At 41.4% G+C, this 26,993-nt stretch overlaps 2 protein-coding genes across 9 annotated transcripts in view; both read left to right on the top strand.

Annotated features, from left to right (window-relative positions):
- Window positions 1-12,897, top strand: part of nagpa (N-acetylglucosamine-1-phosphodiester alpha-N-acetylglucosaminidase) — a 32,094-nt gene extending 19,197 nt beyond the window's left edge. For 3 of the 7 annotated variants that reach the window (XM_054781997.1, XM_054782002.1, XM_054782001.1), the window contains 12 exons: window positions 2,329-2,528; window positions 3,588-3,855; window positions 6,771-6,910; window positions 7,069-7,177; window positions 7,430-7,558; window positions 7,650-7,855; window positions 7,950-7,997; window positions 10,349-10,477; window positions 10,719-10,847; window positions 11,131-11,259; window positions 11,346-11,403; window positions 11,664-12,897. In XM_054781997.1, the coding sequence (XP_054637972.1) occupies window positions 2,329-2,528; window positions 3,588-3,855; window positions 6,771-6,910; window positions 7,069-7,177; window positions 7,430-7,558; window positions 7,650-7,855; window positions 7,950-7,997; window positions 10,349-10,477; window positions 10,719-10,847; window positions 11,131-11,259; window positions 11,346-11,403; window positions 11,664-11,913 (1,795 nt within the window). In that variant the 3' untranslated portion in view covers window positions 11,914-12,897. The remainder of the gene's footprint in view (window positions 1-2,328; window positions 2,529-3,587; window positions 3,856-6,770; window positions 6,911-7,068; window positions 7,178-7,429; window positions 7,559-7,649; window positions 7,856-7,949; window positions 7,998-10,348; window positions 10,478-10,718; window positions 10,848-11,130; window positions 11,260-11,345; window positions 11,404-11,663) is intronic. The other 4 variants (XM_054781995.1, XM_054781996.1, XM_054781998.1 and 1 more) reach the window with 3 other exon arrangements.
- Window positions 12,898-17,665: 4,768 nt separating this feature from the next.
- tp53inp1 (tumor protein p53 inducible nuclear protein 1) lies at window positions 17,666-26,164 on the top strand. Of its 2 annotated transcripts, XM_054783012.1 has the most exons (4): window positions 17,666-17,874; window positions 20,458-20,822; window positions 23,039-23,546; window positions 23,661-26,163. In XM_054783012.1, the coding sequence occupies exons 2-4, from the start codon at window positions 20,699-20,701 to the stop codon at window positions 23,869-23,871; spliced, it is 843 nt and encodes a 280-aa protein (XP_054638987.1). In that variant the 5' UTR covers window positions 17,666-17,874; window positions 20,458-20,698; the 3' UTR covers window positions 23,872-26,163. The 2 variants fall into 2 exon arrangements, with proteins under 2 accessions (XP_054638987.1, XP_054638988.1); XM_054783013.1 differs by lacking the exon at window positions 17,666-17,874 and having other exon boundaries at window positions 20,693-20,822; window positions 23,661-26,164.
- Window positions 26,165-26,993: the final 829 nt, after the last annotated feature.

Genomic DNA, 26,993 nt, shown 5'->3' with positions numbered 1-26,993 from the left:
CATTGTGAGGGGGGAGAGGACGGGGTGATCGCCTGAAGTCCACTGTCATCTCCACAGTCTTAAGCGGATTCAGTTCCAGGTTGTTGTGCCCACACCGGGAGACTAGCTGATCCTTCTCGTGTCTACAAGCAGATTCGTCACCGTCACTGATGAGGCCAATGACAGTGGTGTCATCTGCAAATTTCAGCAATTTCACAGCTGGATCGCCTGAGGTGCAGTAATTTGTATAGAGGGAATAGCGCAGAGGCAGGCATACATTTCCTCCACACATGATTTACAACACTGACAAACTGCCGTCTTTATGGTCCAAAAGCTAGGGCAGGTAACCTACACACAATAGACTAGAGAACACCAGACTAATACTAAGTGGCTTGTGAGAATGACTAACTTTTGACACAATGCTGAAACTACAGTTAGTCCTTCTAGGCAGAAACCTACTGATCGCACATGCCACTAATTCTAAATTCTCTATTTGATTCACGTTAGCACCGAGAGAGTGAAAAAGCAGGTTGGTTTTGTCACACCGGCTGAGATAGGAGAACTGGTGACTGTAGTGTGTGCAGTGAATGCTGCTGGAAATGCCACACCCCCTATGTTCGTCTTCCTCACAGTCAGGTTTAAGGACTGCTTTATGACCAGAGCACCTCCATGAGCCAAAGGTGCCACCACTTAATATGGATGGATGAACGAAGACACCTGGGCGGAGTTACTTGACCGTCTGATACAGCACGCTAACTGTACCCCTGACCGTCCCATACTGCTACACATTGATAATCTGAAAGCTCATGTCTCTCTCGCTGCCCTTCTATTGCAGCAAACGCAACTCTTGTAATGACAGTTTTCCAACATTAAAATTTTTCAACATTCAAGCTGATTCTGAGTCTGTTTAGAATGATTTCAATTGTAGAGAAAAAATGTCCTTATTAACCAATCCCCATGATTCTATTATTAGTCTGACATTAGTTCTAGAATATGTAGCTGTCAAGTTAGCTGTGAGGAGTCATACTGCTACAACATGTGAGGTTATGGTAGTTTTTAATGGGAAAAAGTAAATGTATCCGATTACCCAGAGTTGTCTCACTTTAGACCCTTGATTTTTCTGGTCCGTCTCACTTTACACAAAGTCTGGGGCAAAGTGAGACACTTAACCACTTTTTCTAAAAACATATTTCACACTACCCTTTGTCCTAAACACATCCTGATCATTTATATGGCTAGAAAGCTAATAATAAATGTGCACATTGTATTGATCTATCAGTTTAGCTTGCCCACAGGGGAGTAAATGTAAAAAGTGTCAGATATTCAGATAGTCCTTTAAGAAATGGAGAATAAGGGGTAAGTGCAGTTGTCTTCTGACTCAGCATTGTACAGGTGGTTGCCTGTGGTTCAGGACTCTTCTTCCTTATACTCATACACCAACTGCTTGTACTGTTTCTTTTAAAAATGACTTTTACATTTCTTAAGTTCCCTCTTGAGTTTTATTTATTTATTTATTTATTTTTTTATAATAACGATCAACATAAAAAAAAACGTCACAAATGATGGCCAGCGGGGGCAAATGCACAGCAACATCCAAACGCTCCAAACACAAATTATTCCAAACCAAAACACACAAACACTGTCAGATTGAAAATGCCGCAGTCACATAAACACTGCAAGATGAAAAAAAAATGCAGAAGAAAAATGCTGCAAATGCCCAAAACACACAAAGCTCAGAAATGCTGCAATTTTACAGAACAAAGTGGAAGGTGGCCAGGCTACCAGCGGTGCCAGACCTGAGGAATATCCATCTTTAAATATTTAAGACGTAGTATTTGATGGTATTTTAGCACAACCAGTTTTTACACCCAACAAAACACCTTTTCATTTCACCAACTTTCTTCTGGGCATCCCGCTTATGTCTTTCAAGACATTTGTTCTGTGAAATTGTAGCATTTTCTCTCACGCAGTGGTTTTGGGGTTTGGGTTTGTTTTGGGCTTTGAACTTTAAAATGTAGGAGATGTTATGCAGAGTCCAGGAAGTTTTGACATTTCTGTAAAATATACTCAAGACAATCCCTGAAGGGCTGATACCATTCCACATACCAGCTGTCATTTGGCAACATTTTTTTGTGTCAAGTGTGGTTAAGTGTATGCATACAGTACCACTCCAAAGGTTTGGAGACACTTTAGCAAATGACAGAATGAAGTGTCTACAAACCTTGGACTGGTAATGCACATTTTCAACAGGCACAGTGATCATCAAAATGTTGAAACGCTGCCACATTTTAAAGATAGCATTTTTATTTTAATATTGTGCGTTCAATCAATTTGTCCTCTCCCGTTCAGAGAGTCGGTGGTGAAAGATGTCTTTCTGGCCAAGGCGCAGGGTGACCGTCCTCAGCGCTCTCAAAGTGACATCAAAGGCTGTCAGCCCCTCGTCCATGGCACCGCCGTCCACGAGAGCTGGCCCTCCAACAACCAGAGCGGGCTGCCGGTGGTCGAGTCCAAGGTGTTTGTGTCTCGTCTGAAAAACAGATATGTGAGCGGTAAGACCAACAGAACATGGCTGAAATGTGGATGGTAATAACAAAGCTGACATGCAGGCTGTTTTGTTATTTAAATGTATATGACTTCTTCACATACTAAATTGGCCAAGGTGGGGTTTTTTAAACAAAATGTATATATCAAATATCATATCCTTGCTCCGTTGACTTTTCAGTATGCCGCCCTCATTGACGAAATGCATTGTCAGCATTTCTTTTGAAAATGATAATTTTGTAAATAATTACATAGAATTTTAGGAAAATGCAAATCAATTTTGTAAATAAGGGCTATTATTGTATTAAAAAATATATATAGACATAGAAATCCCACCGTCTTTGCGTGTTTATGTGGTTTTGTTCCATAGTGTTTCAGCGAGCCGCGACCCTTTCCTCTTTGTTTGATGGTCCTTGAACACACCATTGTTGTGTACTAACTTTTTCCAACACTGCACCGATACCTTTATGGTATTGTTTTCATTCTTCTTTCACCTCATATTTGTTCCTGAATGCTGATACTGTGTGGGAATATACTGTATAAAGGTAAGGTTTGATGACATTAGAGTGCTCATGTGCATATTTTGTTTGTTCGGTGCACAACCTTAAGTTCATTCATGCTAGCATGCCGTCTGTCACACACACACCAAACCATGACATCAAAAACTCCAAGCTTGTACTGATGGCGAGTCTGTGTTCATTTTGTGTGTTTAATTAGATGTTGTGCCTGTTTTAGTTCTATACACAATACATAATAAATAAATAGCATTAAATCACGATAATGTACAAACCGTGGGTCCAAAAACGTTGGGGACCACTGTTGTACGCAACCTAAGGGCCTGCTTAGGGCCTTTCAGCCAGGAGGAGACTATAAGAACTGACATCATCAGTTGTGAACAGTTGAGTCCTGCCGGTCCTTCAGGTTTAAAGACCACAAAAAAGCTTTTTCTTGTGAAACAAAATATTAGGTTAAGTGTATTATGTCTTTTTGTCAGTGATTCTTGTGAGGTTTTCCTGTGTAAGGGTACCAACATTTTCCACTATGTGTGTATATTGGACTGGTTTCAGGTCACTTCACGGTGGTCCTTGACCCACTGAGAACCGTGTCGGTGCTGGAGCCCGGCGGCCCGGGGGGCTGCGGCCTTCACAAAATGGTCTCAGTCGAGGAAACAGCCCGAGCTGCTGGGTGTCTGTACGCCCAGAACGGTGGTTTCTTCAACACCAAGACGGGCCAGTGTTTGGGCAACGTGGTGAGCGACGGCAGGTTGGCAAAGGACAGCGGTGGCGTGCAGAACGCCCAGTTTGGCATTAGGAGGGATGGTACCCTGGTGTTCGGGTAAGAGATATGCACTTTACATTAGAGCAGTGGTTCTGACTGGAGGTCATGTACCCCTTCCTCCTGCACACTGTTGGATCATCAGCTGATCAAAAGTTTAAAGTAGGGATGACCCAATTCACATTTTTTGGCTTCCCATCCAGTTTTTTTTTATAGTCTTGCTGATCCGATCCGATCCGGTACCGATCGTTTTTTTTGTTTGTTTTTTCAATAATAATAATAAGCTTTTGTTACAAACCAAATTGCCTACTTGAAAAAATCAGACCTCACAATCGCGCGGCGTTACTTTCTCTCCGGTCGCAGCGCTGTGCATCCATTGTTGTGTATGTGTTCCACAGTGTTTACATGCGCGGATGCGACGCGAGACTTACATCGCAGCGGTCTTCAGCCGCTATGGAGGCATTTTTGTCACCCTTCCCCCTCCATAACGAGTAGCTGCGCCATTCTTGTTAAAAATGTTGTTTCGGCATGGTTGATGCCAGCGTTTCCAAGGGGCTAGTGCAGGGGTGGGCAAACTTTTTGACTCGCGGGCCGCCCTGAGTTAACAAAATTGGCCGGGGGGCCAGACTATGTATTTGACACATGCACTCTATTTTTCGCTTATAATTCCAACAGTCCAGCTGGACTTATAGTGTCATACAATCTGCTATATCACGGGTCGGGAACCTTTTTGGCTAAGAGAGCCATGAAAGCCACATATTTTAAAATGTATTTCCGTGAGAGCCATATCATATTTTTTAACACCGAATACAACCAAATGTGTGTATACAGTATTTAAGGAATACTAGCAATTTTAGAATATCAGTCTCTGAATGTATTCTTTGTAATAATGTTGTTATATTGAAGCTAACCAATAATAAATAACTTTTTACCATTAATGCAACTTCTGGTGCTGCATGGTTTTGTGACCTACTCCGTATCTTTCTTTCTTTTCCTTTTTCATCAAAAGGGTTGTCTCTGCACAATTAGCTAGCTGACTATTTGATTAAAGAAGGTTTGATTAAATGAGGGACAACCCCAATAATAATCAAGTTTTGGTGTCTGACACGGAAAACATGGGAAGGACAGCTGGCATTGCGCTAGAAAAAAAAATGGATGGGTTAAAATGCATTAGAATGCATATTTTGAATTTTGTAATGTTTCTGTTTCTGTAATGTTTTACTTTAAAATGTCAGGAAAACAAATTAAAATAAACACATTTTATGGTGTTAAGAAATGTCTGAGAGCCAGATGCAGTCATCAAAAGAGCCACATCTGGCTCCCGAGCCATAGGTTCCCTACCCCTGTGCTATATGTATGTGCTTGTGTCCCTTTTTTCAGGAGCACTTTAAATATCAAACCATATCAAATAACAAAATTACATTTTACAGGTTTTTTTTACAGAATAAGACACCCGGAATGTTCATGAATAAAGGATGTGAATATACAATATGAATTATGAATGATAAAACATTGACTATTAAAGAGTATGTGAATGTCCCTCCGTTTTTACTTCCCAGACAGTGCAGTGTGTAGGTTAAGTTGTGTGACACAATTTTTTTACTTGTGTTTGCTTGGCACCGTGGGTGAGGTAGTTGTCTGGATCGCTGCATGTGAAAAGCTACTTAAACCATCAAAAGGTTGTCTCAGATTAACTCTGACTACTATCAAGTTATGTTGCCAGCTTGTATGTTAAAGGTTTAATTACTTTGGAAGCATCTGGCGGGCCGGATTCAAATGCTTGGCGGGCCGCATGTGGCCCCCGGGCCGTAGTTTGCCCACCGCTGGGCTAGTGGGAATGTTGCTCCAGGTGGTGAAGATGGCTTCTCAGAGGCCATCCACTGTCTGAAACTGGTGTCTATTGTTGTAAACTTTCCTTGCCATCCATCCCCAAATGTTCTCAAATATGCAGGTTGGTCCAAAAGGATTAGGTTTATCCACTGAAAAAAGATCTTTGTCAGGCTTGCGTTCTGAACTGCAGCGTTGTCCTGTTCAAAAACCGAGTTATTACCACACAGACGAGGGCCTTCAGTCATGAGGGATGCACGTTTGGTGCTCTTGTGCAGATTCCAAACAGTCAATTTTGTGGCATTGAAGGAGACGAGGCCTGTGAAGACGTTTGGTCTGAAAGCCCTTCTCACAGATGCCGGCACCAGTAACAACCTTCATTTGGGCTGATGATCGTACCGTGTCTTCTCAGGACCGGTGACACTTTTTTGGGTCTACCACTTGACTTTTTTGTTCCATAATCCTTGGGATCTTTGAAGAAGTTTCATATGACTGTTTTACTGCGTCCAACTTCAGCAGAAATGGCGCGTTGCAAGAGGCCTTGCTCATGCAGCCCAACAATCCAACCACGTTCAAAGAGAGAAAGCTTTTTTGCCTTTGCCATCAAGAGATCATGACAGTGTGAATACCTGACACAAAATGACACTGGATGCACATTTTTGCCCAGATTTTGGAATGAATTAATTTTGATCAGCTGATGAACAGCCCATTTCACTTAAATGCGTGTTTGCAATAAATTGCTTACTCAAATTTCTTCTTTTTGCACTTTGAAGCTCGACTTAGAATCTCCTTAAGATCCAACAGTGCAAAATGTGAATTTTTGCAATTTTTCAACTGGTCTTAAAATTTAGATCAGGAGTGTATTACACCTTTGACATGGTTGCAAGTATGCTTAAACATTTTAACACACTTGTCATTGGACAGGAACAAAACCCAAAAGGCCATGTTTACAATACTTTATTTCAAATGATGAAAAGGGATGCTCAGACTGGTGTCAGTTTGCTGCCTGGTTTTGATGCACTGTAAAGGTCGAGTGGAAAAGTATGCAGTATGTTTCCAAGTGGTTTTAACATTTTGATCATGAGTGCATGTGATGAAGGTGTAGATAAGAGACTGAGTCAGCAGTCCAACCGTCTGTGTCTGTGCAGGTATGTGTCTAAGGAAGACGTTTTGGAGCAGTCGAACCCATTTGTCCAGCTGATCAGTGGAGTGGTGTGGCTGATCAAAAATGGTAGTGTCAACATCGAACCCAGTCTGAAGGCCGAGTGTGACAAGACACAGGAGACTGGTAAGCGCGTCCTTGTGTCATGTAGGCTTGAGTCCCTGTCTCAAATGATCGGTCTAATCTTGCGCTGCATCTTGTACATGATGTGGCTGGTGTTCTTACAGTTATAGTGTGACATAACCAGCCTTCTGGAATTCTGGGTTTGCTGCCTGCGTTCACAGGTACATTAAAACATTTCGCCGATGTCATCTCAGCAAGGACAGCTGTGGGCCACGATGCTCAAGGCAGGCTGATCTTGTTCCATCTCGACGGACAGACTGGCGAAAGAGGGTGAGAACGACGAGGTCCATTTCTAGAAGGAAAAACCTTTTGGAAGACTTGATTTGAGGGTTTGAAATAATGCATGTGGCCGTTTAAGACCGGTTATACTCGAAATAATGTTGGCCGTCTCAGACCAAAGATGCTCCATCCTGAGAAAAACAAACATCAATCATAGCTCACAAATGACGATCGTAGATATCACAGAGACGCTCAGGCACGGCATGCTAACATTTGTTTGTAACATATTGCATGCCTTCACAGTATGAGCCTTTGGGAGATGGCTGACTTCCTGAAGAAGAATGGAGTCATCAATGCCATCAATCTGGATGGAGGCGGGTCTTCCACCTTCATTTCCAATGGCTCATTGGCCAGCTACCCTTCTGATGAGTGGTAGGTTCGGTCTCATCAGCCATAGGTATCTCTTATGATCTCACACATACAAGTCAGTTTCTGTCTTTGTTGTGCCCTCGAAACATCATAGCAGCAAACCAGACAACAGTTGGCGCTGTGCTCGGCGAGTCTCCACCGTCTTGTGCGTCCATCCGCACCGATGCCAGCCAAGTGACTGCGGCGGACACGGCCGATGTGTGGCTGGACTCTGTCACTGCCAGGAGGGCTGGCGGGGTGCCGCCTGTGACTTTCCCACCTGTCCACCCTCCTGCGGTGCCCATGGTGTCTGCTCCGCCAGTACGTGAATTGTTCCTCCTCCACTGCCTCATATCGCCTCGTGAAAGTCCCCAATATCTACCTGAGGAGTTTCTCTTTGTGTGTGTGTGTGCAGGTGGTTGTGTCTGTGATGCCGGGTGGAGAGGACAGAACTGCAGCCAAAGTACTCACAAACCTCATCACCCTTATTTATAGTCAATAGTGAGATACTAGTTGTAAGTTGTCGTAGAATGCGCACAGAGCAGTGGGAGTGCGTGAGATGCTTGATTGCAGTAAAAATTCCACTCACTGATTGTATGACAAAACCGGTATATTATGTTCCTTGTGCCAGAGTGCCTGGCAGGTTTTTATGGTGTTGGCTGCAATCAAACCTGCCAATGCAAGAACGGTGCCTTGTGCCATCACATCTTTGGAAACCACCTACGGAAACATGACAGGATGCAAGGGCCACTTTGATATTTTGTAATAACTGCGTCTCAGCTTTGTGATATAGGTGGAAAAGCATAGTATTAGTATGTACTTGCTCTTTTTCCCCCCCATTTATGCTTTTTGTAATATTATGATTTTATTCCCATAATATTGTAACTTTTCCCACAGCCTAATTTGTCAAAAATGACTTTTTGTCATATTACAACATTTTAATGTTTCAACTCTATGCTAACAAAATGACTTATTTTCCTCATAATAATACGAGTTTACTCTCAATGTACTCTTGTTAGAATACAACTTTTTTCGATTATTTTGACTTTATTCTTGTACAATTACAGCAGTTGTTTTCATTTTCCAATGATTTCAACTTTCTTCTTCTAAAGTTTTTTTCGTAATTATGACTTTATTCCCATAATATTTTTACATTTCCCGCAACATCATTTTTCACAAATTACAACTTTATTCGTTTTGTTGTTTTGCTTATCACAACTTTAATAATAACATCTTTAATATCTAAACTTTATGCTACTAAAATGACATTTTAACTCTAACTTTTTCTTGTTAGAGTACAACTTTTTTCCCATAATATTTTTACTTTATGCTTGTACTGCCGACTTCAATTTTTGCTTCTTTTTTTTTTATTTAAAGTTTTCTTGTTAAATTCTATTTCTAGAATGTGCTGTGGGCCACAAATGCCCCCCGGGCTGCACTCAGGACACTTACACAAAGCCATCACTTAAACTTCAACTTATCTTGGTTTTAGCCAGTGTTTCTCAAATAGTGGCGAGTGGCCCTTGGGGGAGAGGTTGCGTGAGGTGTCGGGGGGCCATGAGTAAACAGAACTTGCTTGAAGTTACTGCAGATTGTTAATCAATTTTGATAATCAGGTAATTATATGTGTAATGCTGGTGCTAGCAACTCAGTTAGTGGTTTGTACAGATAAATAAATATGACCAGGGTCTCAATGGTATTTCAATTTAGCAGGGGTGTGGAAAAAATCAGTTTGAGAAGCACAGTACACACCTTTTCAGTCTTATTAAAAACTATTTGTCATGCATTTGTGCGTTTGGATGCATCTGTGGCACCAACCATCCTCTTCATTTCATATGAAAAAGTATTAAGTCCTGACGTCCACCAAAGAGAACAGGAAAACGTCTTGGCTGTGATACCAAAACCGATTCAGACTATTGATTAAACACTTGCGCTTAAAACACCCCACCCGGTTTCTACCTGTAAAAACACAATAACTTATTTCTCCTATGCCTATAAAACACGTGAACAATATTTCATTAGCCAAACCCCAACAAATGATTTAGCGTTCAACACACTTTCAGCCACCCCTCTAGTGGCCAAACTTTGGCACTGCACTGCAATTAATTTAATACTGATGACAGACCACGCACGTGCAAGTGCGAGTCAAATTTCAGGGACTCTCATCTTTAGAAGTCTCTGTATTTACACGCACACACGCAGTTTTGACAGAGGCCTTCAGCCCACCTTTGACCTTGGAGCACACATACAAAGCGAACACTATCGCCTAATACTGAAGCGACCCCTCAAGTGTCCTGCGACGGATTTTCCTTCTACTTGATCATTTGATGCCATGTTTTACATTCTTGTGTTAGCCAACTTGGCTTCTTTTTAAAGTTTGGGAGTTGATTTGCGGCACAATGCTGTAGTGTGACAGCAGGCTGATACTGCCAGTACTTCAAGTATCACTGGTATCATTTATGACCCATTTTCACTGATGGATGCCACTCAGGCTGCAACATTCAAGAGTGGAACCTACAAAGTACTGTACAACACATTGTGAACACAAGTGACACGTTTGGTGCCTCCTATGACGTCTATTAGATGGTTTGTCAAGTATATTGTGTTATGGTTGTACTAATGGTAGTGATTGATGTGCCTGTGAGTTTTAAATTTGGCTGATGCCATCATGGAATGGGCACAGAGCAGTGTGAGTGCATCACAAAACACAAAGGAGGTGTTAGGTGGCTTTTATTATTCCAGTTGCTGTTAAGATCAGTGATTCAAGCCATTGGATAATATGACAACGGCAGTATATTATGTTCCTTGTGCCAGAGTGCCCATCAGGCTTTTATGGTGACGGCTGCAATCAAACCTGCTCCTGCATGAACGGCGCCTCGTGCCATCATATCTTTGGAAACTGCAGCTGCCCTCCAGGGTTCTCTGGCACAACCTGTGAAGAAGGTAAATGAGATCATGCTGTAAAAGTATTACATAAAACACTAAATTGGCAGTTTTAAGAAAATGTCACCGCTATGATGGTCAGAATAGTGCCTGTGACTTTTACATTTCACTGATGCTGTCACGGAATGCACACAGAGGAGTGCAAGTGCGTCACAAAACACGAATGAGGCGTTTGGTGGCTTTGAGTTTTGCAGTTGCTGTTAAAATCGATATCGATATTATATTGTGTTCCTTGTGCCAGATTGCCCATTCGGTTTCTATGGTGACGGCTGCAAACAAATCTGCCCTTGCATGAACGGCGCCTCGTGCCATCACATCTTCGGAAACTGCAGCTGCCCTCCAGGATTCTCTGGCACAACCTGTGAAGAAGGTAAATGAGATCATGCTGTAAAGGTATTACATAAAACAATAAATTGGCAGTTTTAATAAAATGTCACCTCTATGATGGTCAGAATAGTGCCTGTGGCTTTTACATTTCGCTGATGCTGTCACGGAATGCGCACAGAGGAGTGTGAGTGCATCACAAAAGACAAAGGAGGTGTTAGGTGGCTTTTGTTATTCCAGTTGCTGTTAAAATCAGTGATTCAAGCCATTGGATAATATGACAACGCCAGTATATTATGTTTGATATTATATTGTGTTCCTTGTGCCAGATTGCCCATCAGGCTTTTATGGTGACGGCTGCAATCAAACCTGCTCCTGCATGAACGGCGCCTCGTGCCATCATATCTTTGGAAACTGCAGCTGCCCTCCAGGATTCTCTGGCACAACCTGTGAAGAAGGTAAACGAGTTGCAAAAGTCGGAAAATGAAAGCTCCTGTGAGTTTAGTGCTTTTAAATGTGGCTGCAATTTGTCTTATTGTCACAGATGGACGCTCTCTGGTGGAGACATCCTTGAAGCTCTGGGCTGGCGCTTACTTTACCGAGTGAGTGGCGAAGGTCAAGATAAATAGATGAAGCTCTTACAGTTTCTGCATAAGTATGCAAACACATTCGCGAGTCTTCTTGCCTTTCCCATGTAAGTACGGCAGATTAGTAATTGTTGTTTAACACGTTAAAGGTAACATTGGTCAAGTCGGGGAAGGGAACATTCAAAAATGCTGTATCTGTTCTAGTTCATGTCATATTTGGACAACAATGTCAGGTTTTGGTCTTTCTCGTCATGTTCTCCATTTTGTCCTCTCAGGTCAACATGGCTGACAATAACCGCCATCCTGAGCTCTGTGCTGCTGCTCAGCCTGTTGGCGCACGTCTTGCCCCTGTGTCGACACTGGCTGGCGACTCACTGGCGTCGTGACTACACCTATCTGCCGCTGACCACTGATGCAGAGGTCTCCTTACAGTCCGTCATAGGGGAATCCGGCAAAGGGTTTGCGGATAACTCTGACTTTCTGGAATTAACGCCACGCGTTGAATCTGCTGGCGAAAAAACATGACAAAGTGAAGATTGTAAACACTGGAAAATTTAAATGCCATAATATCTGCAGCTGTGTTTTTTTCACATATACGTTTGCCAATGTACTGTTAATAAACTAAGTGGAAACAAAGTCATGACATGAATCCATTTTCACCTTCCAATGTGTACAAGAAGCGGCCCACATTTTTGGCCCTTGGCATATTGTAAAAATTTAATCCATCCATTTTCTATACGGCTTATCCTCATTGGAGTCACGTTAAGCTGGAGCCTACCACAGCTGACAAAAATAATAAATGAGACAAACGATAAAAAGTATTGAAAACATTTTTAACAAAAGTTAATTATTCTAATCTTTTTGTTATTCTCTTAAAGAGCAACCACTGTTAAACATAATAAACAACAAAGGAGTCAGCTCCTCACCAGCCATGAACTTCACTGCACTTCACTGGTCTTCAACAAACAAGAGTCCATGACTGGGTACCTTTTTCTTCATGTATTTGTTAAACACTTGGGTTTCTCTGTAATACTGTAAAATTCTAAGTCTTGGGTCTTTACAGACTTCCAATGGTGCCAAAAGAGGGGAATTGTGCCGTGCCTGGGCGCCATTCAAGCACTCACACTAGCCAAGCATTCCGTGCTTTTGGTGTTAGGTAGGCCCCATGAAAAAAAAATAAAAATGCATTGGGCCGCCCCAAACGCCCCGCCCCACCCCCGGCACCTGTTTTATTTTTTGACCGCTGTCAGTCAAGATTCAAGATTCATTTTATTGTCAGTCAGACGCCCATTGGAATTTTCCTAACTCAGTACCTCCTAAAAGACACATCCGTCGATGTTGTCTGCTCCCTGGGCTGTGTTCACATATTTGTGGCCCAACACTCCACCCAAAGTATGAAACACCCTGTACACATTTACAGAGAATTGGGTGTGAATTGAATCACCAAGTAAAAGAAGGGTCATACAGCAAAGAAAGGACAGGGAGACTTGGCAGTCACACAGGCACAAAGTAAAGAAAATTATTCCAAAGACTATAAAAGGACTAGGATAAGGATTAGGAGACGTTATGTATTTCAATGAATTTTTACAATGGAATTGCTCCACTGTACAATTTTTTTTTTATTTTTTATTTTAACTTGCTTTTACCACAGCACCATCTGCTGGACAGGCTGGAGCACTACCCCACTGTTTACCGGGAGTGCCCACACTTTTGCCAGCAATAGCCCCATATGGAAACATTTAATATACCACTTTTAAAATGTACCACTTTGATAGTCTTCTCATTTTGTTTATTAAACATGCTACAACCAATTCAAGATACAGTGCTCAAAATGATTTATGACCACCTTCCACAAAAACAAAACAAATAAAAAACAACAAAACTGGTGTTTTTTTTCCACATATATAACCAAAAAACAATATTTTCTATTTTCTAACACATTTTTCTGTTCAGGAATACGTCTGAATAAATAAATATAATTATGTGCTTTACTATTTTTTCAGTAAATGCAAAAATTCACAGATAACAATTACTGTATATTTTAGAATTAAAAATACCACATCAGTTAAAGAGCTTACAGAAGCAATAAAAAAAAGAATAATTATCAATGCTCTTAATTTAGGTCAACTGTGGCATAAACCTTACAACTCTCATGCTAGGCTATGCTAATTTTTTTCTCATAACCTGTTTTTTATGTGAGCCCTCTTTAATTTTGTATAAAATATTATATTGTATTATGGGGGCATGCAAGTGAAGGTACGGGAAAAGTGAGTAAAAAGACTATCACCGCAGAGGTCGGTGTGTCACTTAGACATTTTTACGTCCTGAACGGGAAGGCCACGACCTGTGGGTCCTCTTATGACACGAGCAGCTCCCACGGCAACAGTCAGGCGGCCATACTGGGTCGTCCTTTGTTTTTCGTGATGGATATCTATTCTGGGCGGTGTTTTTCAGCAATTACTGGTAGTTTGTTCACTTTGTAGTGAAAGAAAAGAATCAACATGTGCATAAAAAAGCATAAACAAATAAAGTGGACAAGAGTAGGTCATAAACAATATATTCTTTTTTCTTTTTTTTTTTAACTGATTTGTTTATCCCAAAATTTTCCATTTTTAAATAACGGTAATAACAGAAATAGTACGTATCAATGGGTCAGTAATAAGTGTTTACCTGTATATCAATGAATGACAATATCTTTGAAAGTTGATTTATTTCAGCAGTTCAAGCCACGTGACACTCATATATTCCGTCGGTTTAGAAGAGTGCTCTAATCAGCGAATGAAATGCACAAACTTCCTGAGCCTTGAACTGACCTCTTAGTCTGAATTGAACTCCTCAACTCAAATAGCTTTTGCACCAAATTCTAATCTATGCTACTGTAATACCCGTTTCAGCATATCGACTTTAACGCACCTCCAATGCTAAGCAACGTGGTTATTGAGGTCATCAGCCGTGTTTTATGTTTACTTCCTAGCGGGTTTGTGATTCCGCAACCGTATGGAATGCAGCATCATCTCTCGACGTCATTGAATGCAACATGGCGGCCTCCCGCCTGGCGGTATCCCTCTGAATATAAAAACAACTAAAAACGATATAGTGATATTAATGTATTCATCTGATGGTATCTTCTGTCATGTGAGACACACTCTGAGGTTCTTTTTAAAGTGTGTAGCCTTATTTGGGCAGCGTAAAGGTCTCGTCCTACTTCCCAGTGTGTTTGGCGACAACAACACAAGGTCGTTGACCCCTGATGGGCACACTGAGGACGGCGTTGAGTAACACATAGCAAACATTACCCTGATTATGTAAAGAGGCCCCATATGGAGGCTCTTCATTGTTGTTATGACACGGATGTGAGACACTGATTATTATGGATTATAATGAGGACATTTAGTACTGAACACCTTGTGTGGGCTTCATTAGTCAACTCTTGAGAAAGACGCGAGGACACATGTTGTCCCCTTTTGGTGCTTAAAATGAAGATGAACCACATTTGGACAAAGTCTGAGGGTTGTTTTTCCAAAATAATAATTTGGTATCATATTCCTAAATATCAATACCAAATTAGCCATGAGTAGTTTCTGGTTTTGTTGACTTATTTTTGCCCAAGAAATTGGGTGTAATGAAAAAGAATAATTGTATTATTTTGTCCATACTGTTACATTGTATTGTTATATTTGTCACAAATAAGTTCACAAAACCAAATCACAAAATCATTCAATGATCTTGTATCGGTAAGAAGTATCGGTATTGGCAATATTGGCCCTTTATCGGAAGGATACCAACATTTGTAGTATTGCCCCTAGAAAATACTATGTATGTGAGGCTAATTCATGCGCTCTTACAGTTTTGGCAGCGCACAAGTAGAAAACATACCTGTTAGCTTTACCTCAACTGTTCTAAAAGAGATTAATTGTTAACATTTGGGTGACACCGTTTCTAAAACTTCCATGGCACTAATCGAAATCACTGAGGAAATGACCAATGCCGTAGACCACAGAAAATGTGTAGCTGCAGTATTTATGGATTTGACAAAAGCCTTTGATACAATTAATCACAATAACCTAATTACAAAACTATAAAGATATGGAATCAGAGGATTAGCTTTGAACTGGGTTCAAAGCTACTTAGCAGACAGGAGGCAATATGTGAAGCTAGGAGAACATACATCTGCGAGTTTGAAGGTATCGTGCGGTGTACCCCAAGGGTCAATACTGGGACCAAAACTGTTTAACCTACAGGTATATATAAACAAACAACATCTGTAAAGTTGCGAAGGACTTGAAATTGGTATTATTTGCAGACGATACTACCGCACACAGGAACTAATGGAAAAAAATAAAAATAAATCACAGAGAAATTAACTATACTAAAAAGATGGTACGATAATAATAAACTATCCCTAAACCTAAGTAAAACTAAAATAATGCTACTTGGGAAGTGCAAAAATGATACACATGCGCAAATACAAATTGAAAGCACAGACATTGACAGGCTAAACAAAAAGAAATGTCTCGGGGTCACAATAGATAAATAATATGAACTGGAAATCTCACATTAAAAATATACAACATAAAGTGGCCACAAATACCTCAATGCTGAATAAAGCAAAATAAACCCTTTTATTCCTAAAATCACAATTATTAAAATTTGCTGATCTGGTAAACTATCAAACAGCTAAAATGATGCATAAAGCAAACTATAACATGTGACCCAAAAATGTACAAATAAAAATTCTTAACAAAAGAGGAGAAATACGATCTTAGGGACAAATTAAACCTAAAACACACATGCACAGACAACACTAAAAACCTTCAGCATTTCTGTGTGTGGAATCAAGTTGTGGAACGGATTTGGTAAGGAACTCAAACAGTGCACTAAAATGAGCGATTTCAAGAAACGGTACAAGCAGTCGATGTTTATAAAGTACAAAGAAGAAGACACCTGAACCACTGTGCACGTACAATGCTACTGTATGTCTACAAACTCTTCATTTTTAGTGGGTACATTGTCTGTACTATCAAACTGAGTGTCAACTATTATCAATTTCTTACCATGATATAGTCTGTAGTACATTGAACAAATGTATTGTAACTGATGAGGGGTAGGATTAAATAAGCTTTGCTTCTTCCTACCCCTTTTTGGACATGCAGAATTGTGAATTGTGTTATGTGGTGAGCTCCACTGTCATTTGTGTGCATGTTGAAGATGAATTAAACCATTACAATTATCAACATGCATTAAAAACAAACCCTACAAGGTTAAAGTGCAGTAGTGATTAAGCTGATGTAACACAGCAGCAAGAGGAAAGAGTGGAGAGAGGAAAAAAAAAAACAAAACTGGAGGGGAACGTCTTATCATTGTTGTGACGTCACCAATGTGTGCCAGTGGAAAGATGGAAGATAAAGCGTCTTGTGTGTTTTTCCTTTGGAATTTATTGTGTTGTTTGCCTGGCTGATTCACACTGGCTCATGTGATGCCAAGCGACCAATCGGGAGTTCAGCTCCGCAGAGAAAAACAAAAGATGACCAACTTGAATTATTGTTAACAAAATGTGTCAGTTCTTACTTGAAATGTCTGCTATGACTATGTTGCCTCACTTCATGATGAGCACCCAATTAACCTAATGGCCACTGTCATATTTGGTAACTCAAGTGAGTGTTAAGAATGTTAAAATGTGATCTAAACAATTATTAAACAAGGGTTTTTGATGGCCACAGCTTGACCCTGAAACAGATTATTTATTTGATTCCCTGGGGAGTGGTTTACAAATCCAAACAACTTGGGCCTATCCACTGTACACTATAATGACTTTAAAAAGTAAACCAATGACTTCTCTATATGTGGCTTTATATTTGTTTAGTTTTTGGGTTTTTTTAACTAATCTGTTGTTTGTATATATTTTTAATGAAAATACTGTCCACGCCCAAAGTTGTTCCTCCCACACATGTTTATGTTATCAACAATAGAGGCTTGTGAAATGTTCACTATTGACTCAAACATACAAACAACAAGACTGCCAGCAATGTAACAGCATAAAACATGTATTGATACAGTAATAAAACAATGTTTCTTTTAGCCTTGGAACCGGAAGCGGATGTTGTGGCACTTATGTAACTCTGCTGTTTGGAGAAAGCCTAGTGTTTTGTCCAGTCATGTCCTTCAACTCATCACGTGGCATAGTGACAGTCAGTGTAGCGACCTATGATTGGTCAAGACGCCCACTGTCCCACCCTCTCTGCTCGCTAGCCCCGCCTCTTGACGTAATGGCGATCAGCTGTCGGAGGCTGACAACAATAACAAAAGGAGCAGTCGGGCAAAGAAGAGCAGGCAGCCCGCAGACCCCGATGTTCAATTTTATACTTTATTTCTTCTAAGAAGAAGCCGCTCTTTTCCATTCTTCGAAAAGTAACACATCTACCTCACATTTGAAAGGAATTTAACGTCGAATTCAGCTCGCAACATCGTCTTCTTTTTGAGCCGCAGGTGGGTTCTTTGTTTTCTCCTCTGTCATCCATCATTTTTAATTATCTTGAAAACGATCACCTTTATACACTTTACAGCACAAACACGCTTTACTTGCAATGTCTACTTTATTGGTTTTGTTGTCGATCGATTACGGTGGGTTTGTCGAATTATATACCGTAGTCATGTATTTGTACGGTTTGTTCTCGCTAGCTTCTTAGCCGCGTTAGCTGCTCGACGCTTAAATGCTCTTGTGCTTTAAGATTAAGATTTCTTCGGGGAAAAGTTCACTATTCGTGAACATTCTAGAAGGTGCTTCTTGGCGACATTGTTTTGAAATTAAGGTAGAACAGACGTAGGTCCTGCCTAGCCGTGTCGAATTACAGCCCTCCCCTTCCTCGTTCAGCTAACAAGCTAAACCGTCTTACACCGGCTTTTGGAGCCCCTTTAAAGTCTTTCAAACGATTTGTTCGACCACATAGAAAAAAATTATCTGGCCGATCGACGAGTCAATGTGTGTGCAAAATGGACAAAAACACCATCACACTGAGTCAACTGAAAAAGTAACACGTAGCTTGTTCTCTTTTCCTAACATTTCCCGCACAACAACATAGGTGTTTTAAATTGTATAGTTTTCGCCACGTAATATCCTCAAATCCACTGTTGAGATGTTGAATTGCTTTAATCGACCACCAACAAGCAGCTTTATTGTGTGTTTGGTGCTTATTTTGTTTGGCCTGAGATGGTTGCCCCAGGAGGCGGTACAACAGATGATCAAACCTTTGTTGTTCTTGATGTTTGTGTTGTGTCCGCCGATCAGTCGTCGGGTTCTTTACACTCAACATGTTTACAAAGTTGATAGCTCACTGCCATTCCCAGAGAAGCTCATTTGAGCCTATCACAGAAATGTACGAATCTCAAGGAGCGGTCATAAACGAATAGCAACCACACGAATTTCGCGGTGCGTTCAAGTGCTGGGAAATAGATTAAAGGTCTGGATGCTCGGCGTCAAAGAAAGTTCGGGTCCGTTAAAGAACTGTGGTTGGGTTGTCTTCTGTTTTAAGGACAAAGGGCCACGAAATGCAGAAGGGGTCTGACGAATAAAACTCACATTCATGTTTGTTTTGAGTCCATGTTTATGTTTTGAATGGACTCAACAAAGAATGCGTGTGCTGTGAACGTCACGCGGCGTTGTTCGCGGAAGTAGACAAAGTTGTACTTGGTCGCATAACAAAGCATTTGTGTTGCAACGCTAACTAATATGACTATTAAAGTTATACTTGGTATTATGCTGCTTAGTTTGTCTCAAACATGTCATCCTAACAAGCAGACAGACACAAGTGACTAGCTAGCATAAGTCCGCCTCGCGAGTGTTAGCAACAAAGTCACAAGTCGTTGCCCTTTTTACATGAACATACAAACTGGACACCGCTGTGAGTATTAGATAAGAATCAGCCATGTCAAAAACATGGCAACCTGACACTTGGGGTTTGAGTAGGAGATGTACGAGTCAGAGGGTAAGGTCGTAAACGTACAGCTCAGCTGTGAACCTGAATCAGAACGTCGTGCGTAGTTTTACGTACTGCGAAGTGAAGCTGACGTTTGAATTGCGAAGTTTACATTAATTATGAAATGCATTTCTGAACGAAAATCACCTCCCCAGTGGCGGTCAGGCTCATTGAGTGTTAAGGGTATGGATTTCAGATGGTAATTGAGTCCCGCCGTGTATTCAGATGACGCCAAGAAGCAGCAGTGGAAATAAACTCTCTGCTTTGTTCTCCAGTGTGAAAACCCAACTGTGAAGGGCAGACCCGCTGCTGTCCAGCTGTGTCTTTTTATTTACTGCTGCAGAATGACACAGCCTCTTTTTGTCAGGCCAGCAGCTGAAATCACTGCAGCTGCTGCAATGAGTCCTGTCTCAATTATGAGTGTTGTCGCCTCCTGTTTGTAATTGGCTTTTATGAGGGTCACTAATCACCAGAAAAATATTCTTTACACAGCAGCGTCTCTGCTGGTTGCAGCCAAGCAGTACACTTGCTTTTGCCTTAACGTAAGATAAGATGCCTTTATTAGTCCCACAAGGGGAAATTCCAGGGTTACAGCAGCAAAAGCAGAGTACAAAAAGCACACAAGAGCATAGAAAGTACAAAATCAAGGTAGTACAAATCAAGAAGTTATATACACTATTTACAGCTGTATACATGTTGATTAAGACACAGGTTTATTCCACATGCCTGGATTACACAATCCGTCCCGCAAACGCGAGTGGTTCTGTGCATGCGCGAGACCTACGTCACTTCCTCCTTTAGCAAATTTTGACGAAAGTGCTTCTGCGACATCACATGCTGTGGTCGTTATTTTTAAAAGTATGACCATAAATGGTGAATAACCATACTTAACATGTGTAATATTTTGGGGGGCTCTTTTATTTGTGACTCTTATTAAAAAAAATTGTTAGCATGCGGATGTTTCTATTGTCTTTATTCACCAAGACTGAGCTATGTAAAAACTATATAAATAAATAAATAAATAGAATAAAACACAGTGATATTTGAAAATCTTAATGTTTTATATCTTATTAACGACCTTACTGATGTCTTTCAGGTCTTGCTGTCGTTCTTTGTCTCTCCTCCACACGCCAAGCTATGTGCAGCCACCTGGCTCTCAGATGAGTTGGGACCACACATCATTGATGCACTTTAGCGCCTCCGCTGAGGTCCTCGCTGGCCGCTGCCAAGTCCGCAGCTGATGACCAAAACGCCTCCTCGCCACCGCCCCGAGCCATCTGCCGCTCTCCCTTCCATCCCCGAGACTCCCTCACTCGGCCTGACACTCTCGTCCCAGGATGTTCCAGAGGTTTTCCAGCGCCCTGTTTGGCGACGACACGCAGGAGCTGAGTCGCTGCGGCCGACCCGGAGACAGCAAGGACAAAGAGGAGGATGAAGACTGGATCCTGGTCAACTTCTTGGGTGAGTCTAAACGCATTTTTTGTTCAAACCAGTCGAACCGGAAAATGCTTCAACTTAATTGTGGCAAGCACAGCTTGCCAAAATGGAGGCCTTGTTGTGGGGACAGAAGAGTGTATTAACTGTGGTAAGAGATGTAACAAGGGAGGGGAAAGTAGAGGTCACACACATTGCAACGTTCCAGAACCGTCTGGGCCCAGTCAAAACAGACCTGCCACCCAAGTCAACACACATAAGACTTGCAGTGAAAGTTCAGGTGGCGCGGTGCTGGCAGTGCTTTGGAACGTTGATCCATCACTCAACCTGACCCGCCGTGACTCGACATGAGACGACTCAGATTCCACAAGCGTGTGAAAATTTTTTTTGGTGGGGGGCAATGGGTGCACAGGTGGCCCACTTTAGCTGAGTTGTTGTCAAAATAGATAAAAATAGTCCATATTAATAGTCACAATCAACAGTTTGACACTCACTAAATACAGTACAGTAGTCAATCACTACGGTTCAATGAGCACAATATTCAGCATTACCATACCAGCGTAATTCATGTATCAGAAATTTCCAATACCACATTGGAGATTTCCGATCCATGAGCCATGTCTGTGCTTTAATGTTGTCAGCAAATGTAGCTGTCTTCTCTCACACACACACACACACACACACACACGCACGAGCGATTCCCCCCCGAGTTATTCAAAACCACACAAAACAGTGGAACACCACTAACTCTTAACACTACTCAAAACTTCGGGACGCTTCAATATGACACTTGTCTGTAGAGAGGGGTTTATTCCAGCCTCATATAAAATCAACAATGATGATGCAGCAACGTTGACGTTTGGTGATGTCCGACTGTAAGCTGTGAATGTGAAGCTGAGCGCTTGCGTCTGCGTGTGTGGCGACAGCGAAGTTCGCTGATATTCTTCTTCCTTCATCTTTGGTGTGGTTGTGACCGACAGTGACCTAACCTGTTTTGTTTAATAAAGCAATTGTGGATCGACCACTTCCTCATCATTCTTAGAGCGTCTGTAGACACTGCAATAATGACATTATTAAAGCAAACAGAGCCTCAGTTCGAGGTATCAGCAGATATCCAAATTCAAACCTGGATTGTTGCATCTTTAGAATAATTTCCGAAGCAAAGAACATTTCTCATTTAATTAATGCAGTTGCTCCTCCGCACATGCTGTTGTGTAAGTAAGATAAGGATATTGAGTGTGCTGAATAAAATAACAATGTATAGATGTTTGCAATGTGAAAAGTATCCTCAGAACATAAATTAAAATGAAATTAACCTGATCTTGCGTATTCTAATATAATGGCGGGGGAACACTGTCAGCACAAGGGCAGTAGTAAATATTGTCAAATGAATGTTATCTCTGTACAGGCATATTTTTTTGTACTGGATCTCATTAGATGACATACCTAATGAAGAGGCAGCTGTGTAAACAACAGCGAGGTCGTGGGTGTGGTGCAGATGTCACATGCAGAGATGATCTCCTGAAGTGTGGTTGGACGTACTACCAAGCAGGAAGTAAACTGCGAAGAGGTCATTTAATGAAGTTAGTTTTCTTGCTGCTGTTGCTGCTGCCAAGTACACAAATCACTCCGGTCACATGACTGACTGACTGTTTGCTATTAGTGGAAAAAACACAATTCCGAAAGTTAAAAGTCAATAAATGGCAAAACTAATAATGATTTACCTGAGTGATAGTTTATTTTCAGCCAGCAGCGCTTAAGTTCCCTCATCCTAACGGCCTGTCTGTGAATCTTTAGACGCTGACAACGGCGGATCAGGCGAGCAATGTGTGGAGTTTGGCATGGGGGGTTTGTGGGGGATTGATGTTGGCGTGTTTTCGTAGACGGGGCTGGTTAACGTGCAAAAATAATCAGTGTGGCGTCTGTGGCCTCCAGCCCAGCAAACAGAGGATCAGCTGTTTGTAAAGCTGCTATTAGTGAGCCTGTGGTTATGTGGTCAGGTTTGTCATGTGACATTTGGTTGCTCCCCATCAAAATGTTAATTTACCCTTATGCTGGTATGTTGGAGACACGGCAGTTTTACTGACCAGAATGCATCCTGATAGATGAGACTACGAGTGGCTCATCCAAAGATTTTATACATTTGGTAAAACTGTAAATTTGTGATATTTTCTTTGTTGCTATGCTAAATTTGTAAAGGCTTATAGCATTCTGGACTAAAAGCTGGTGTGTTGTGTTCTCAGCTGAAGCCTGCTCCAATCAGCATGGGGACGGCCTCCCTAGATCCACCGGCAGCCCAGACGAAGAGGAGGACGAAGACCTGGTCATGATCCCGTCCCCGATGGCCAGCCCTCCTATCCGCTATGCCTCCTGCACCTCCCTCAACTCCACAGCCGACACCGACCCGGATGGCGGCGCAGAGGAGGAGGATGAAGATGAGGTGGAGGGTGGCTTCCTGCGTCTTGACATGTCCTCCCTGGAGGAAAGCTGGTTTGTCACCCCCCCGCCCTGCTTCACCGGCCGCAGCAGCCAGCCAGTCCTGGTGGAGACTAGCCCACTGGAGAACCTGCTGATTGAACACCCCAGCATGTCCGTCTACGCCCACCACAGCCCCCCCAGACTCACCCTCGACCCCCTGCCACGCTCCCTCGACCTTGAACTGGGCCTGTTGCCTGGCAATGGGGTGACTGCACCAACTGCCTTGGGCGGAAAGGAGAAAGGCAGACGCTCGCTTGACGGCCCGCGTCACAGGTATTTATGATAATCATTTTAAAAAATCTAAATAAATGATAGAATGATAATAGTCAGAGGTTTAATCTTTTGTGTAAACATCAGCCTCATCTTCTGTGGTGTCTCCCCCTGCAGGTCAGACATGGCGGTCGTCCAGCGTCGATCCAGCCTGCATCCAGCCTGCTATGCGGCCCTCTCAACCCGCACCGGCCTCCTGCCTCAGCGCCCAGGCCTCGCCGGCCAGCCGCTGTCCCGCAACGCGCTGCGACGTCTGAACCTGCTGCACCCCCCTAAGGCCGGCACCACCCACCTGCACCAGCCCAACCAGAGGCACCTCAACTTCTGAGGTCTTCAGTCCTTCTCCTGTCGTCCGTACACAAGCACCAGCAACAAGCCAGGGGCCAGTGATCAGCGTAGCAGGTCATTTTTATGTCGTCAACCCACTCCCCCTTGTTGTCACGGCAACCTCCTCCTCTTTCTCCTTCCTCTCGTCGTCATGGACTCTTCTTCATGAGTCGAATCAACGCTGTAGGTCACTTTACTCAGAGGCAAGTTCACTTGGCCCCAGCAGGACCACCCACAATGATGTCACTGCCGACGTGTGCCATCTCCACAACCTTTACGTGAACATCCGACGTCTGTTTAGTCTGCAGAGGTGTTAAATTAGACTTTTATAAGGGGTCGCTATAAGGCTGCATGAGGGCAAATCTCTGATCCAGTTTTGGAGCTGGGTCAATCTCCTCCAAATTATTTGACTTAATGTAACTTAACTCCAGCGACGACAAAGCTCGTTCTGCACCGGCAACTGAACCCACCTCTGCTTTGTGATTCAGTCCTTTTCTTGAACGTAAGAAGAAAAAAAATGTTAAAAATAACTGTTAGATATCACTAAATTGCCTTGTTTTAACGGTAGCTTTGAGACGAATAGAAATGTAAAAAAAAAAAAATGTATTTAAAAAAAATCCAAAATATTTTTTGAAAAGTGAAAAACAGATTACATATCAGTATGACGTTTGTGTGTTTGCTTCCGTCAGTGTGCGACGTGTTGCATGGTGGTAGACTTGTGTTAGTGTTGGGAGAAAAAAAGAAAATGGAAACATTATTTTTCTTGTTTGTTTGTTCTTAAATGAATCTGCAGTCCATTTCTCAGGGTCACAACCAATCACTTTTACACTTAAGGAAAATGCAGATTTACTTGACGGCTGATGATTCTTTTCTTTTCCGGGACTTTTAGTGAGAGGTCTCAGGAAGTGGTTTTGGTTGAGTCCAACATGATGGATAGAAACTTTTTTTTTTTTCGGTGATACTTTTGGTTTTTTTTTCTTAGTTTTTAATGCTTCTTATTGTCCATGTTAGCTTAGTTACACTCTTAAAACTATTTAAACCAAAAAAAAGGGTAGCAATGATCTTTAGTCTTTCAGTATGTTTTTAAGCAGCTTGTTTTGTAACTGTTATTGTTTCAATTTTGTTGGGCTTGGTGCTTTTAACATGGCTGAGAGGTATTGATGAATAATAGGCCGCCTTTTGAACTTGATGATAACTTTATAATATTTTGTTTAGTTGTACTTTAGTTATTTCACCCAGTATCTTTACATAACTTTTCCCTTCACTGAACTTTTCTCCCCAAGCAAAAATGGTCTTCCTTACCATTCTAATATCTAAGGAGTGTATAATCTACCTGCTTGCCTTGTACTTGTTTTGTATTTCAGCTGACTATTTACCTAAAATCTGCAAAAGGCACATTTATTAATTTTTTTCCCAGCAGAATAATACATTCGCAGACATAAATAATGACAAGTCAGACACAAGATTCACTGTGTGATGGGACAGTACAAAAAGCATTTTAAAGCTCCAGCAAATGTTTATGAAGTTGTTGGTCTGCCTGTAAATAATCCTGATGGTTTTCTCTGGTATATTTAAGGTTATAATTTCTTGAATGTCTTGGTAACTCTCTGCAATTCTTTATCTGTGTTCTAATGATGTATTTAAAAAAAAAAATTGGAATGGATTGCAGATGAGGTTTTTTTAAAATATGTGTTCTTACGTCCGTCGTCAAAACTAACAGGGATTTCTAATGTTTGTGTTCAATGCCTTGAAAATTGTGCATCACGTGCCTTCCAGTTTGAAATGTTCTTATGCATCAATGAAGAACTTGGAAATTTTTTTTTCTTATGTTCTGAGTGGATGTTCTACAGACAAAAGCAAATGGACGCCAACTATGCACCACTCAGCTGTCGCCACCGCCGCCCTTGTCCTTTTTCTAAAGACTCCCAACAAACCAGACAGAACGATGTAGCAAACCTCCAGTTTATTCTCAAGTGTGAAGAATGTTTTGTGGCATTTTGACTGTTATTTTGTTTGTTTCATCAAGTGTTACACATTTTGTTTTGTTTTTTTGTGTAGTTTACTGGAATAATACAGCACTTTGCCAAAAAAATTAAAAAATAAACGGTGTTGGCATTATAGGGTTAACTTTTTATTTATCGGCATATCTCCTATGTATTTTGTATGTATGACTGTTCAATTCACTTTGTTAAAATCTGGTAAACATGTTATATGGGGGTCATCTGTTTTCAAACTGTAATAGTTCATTCATGTGATCTTACTAGACACAAAATAAATGTTTTCATACACACCTTGATTTTTTTTTAAGTGTCAATGTCAAAACTACCCCTCTGATAGTCTTTTCCTGAACTGTAGAAATCTTTATATGGTAGAAAATGATCATGAGGCTCATGATATATATATATATACAGTGGTATGAAAAAGTATCTGAACCTTTTGGAATTTCTCACATTTCTGCATAAAATCACCATCAAATGTGATCTGATCTTTGTCAAAATCACACAGATGAAAAAACTCTTGTCTGCTTTAACTAAAACCACCCAAACATTTATAGGTTTTTATATTTTAATGAGGATAGCATGCAAACAATGACAGAAGGGGGAGGAATAAGTAACTGAACCCTCTGCCTAAGGAGACTTAAAGAGCAAATGAAACCAATTTTTACCAAACAATTCAAGTCAGGTGTGTGCCCAATCACTAATGAGTGGTTTAAAGCTGCCCTGCCCACTATAAAACACACAGAATTGGTAAGAATTGTCTTGATGAGAAGCACTGTCTAATGTGCACCATGGCTCGCTCAAAAGAGCTGTCTGAAGACCTGCAATCAAGAATTATCGATTTGTATAAAGCTGGGAAAGGATACAAAACCATCTCTAAAAGTCTGGATGTTCATCAATCAACAGTCAGAGAAGTTGTCTACAAATGGCGAGAGTTTGGCACCGTTGCTTCTCTCCCAAGGAGTGGCCGTCCACCAAAGATGACGCCAAGAGTTCAGCGCAGAATCCTCAGAGAGGTAAAAAAGAATCCTAGAGTGTCTGCTAAAGACTTACAGAAATCACTGGCACAGTCCAATATCTCTGCTCACACATCAACTATATGTAAAACAATGGCCAAGAATGGTGT

This window comes from Dunckerocampus dactyliophorus, chromosome 7 (assembly GCF_027744805.1).
Source record: "Dunckerocampus dactyliophorus isolate RoL2022-P2 chromosome 7, RoL_Ddac_1.1, whole genome shotgun sequence".
Classification (NCBI taxonomy): domain Eukaryota; kingdom Metazoa; phylum Chordata; class Actinopteri; order Syngnathiformes; family Syngnathidae; genus Dunckerocampus; species Dunckerocampus dactyliophorus.
This window is presented reverse-complemented; position numbering and strand designations above follow the sequence as displayed.

Coding starts and splice junctions, on each gene's coding strand:
- tp53inp1 (XM_054783013.1), top strand. CDS start 20,699: ATGTTCCAGAGGTTTTCCAGCGCCCTGTTTGGCGACGACACGCAGGAG. Junction 20,823..23,038: donor GATCCTGGTCAACTTCTTGG/GTGAGTCTAAAC, acceptor TTGTGTTCTCAG/CTGAAGCCTGCTCCAATCAG. Junction 23,547..23,660: donor CTTGACGGCCCGCGTCACAG/GTATTTATGATA, acceptor CTCCCCCTGCAG/GTCAGACATGGCGGTCGTCC.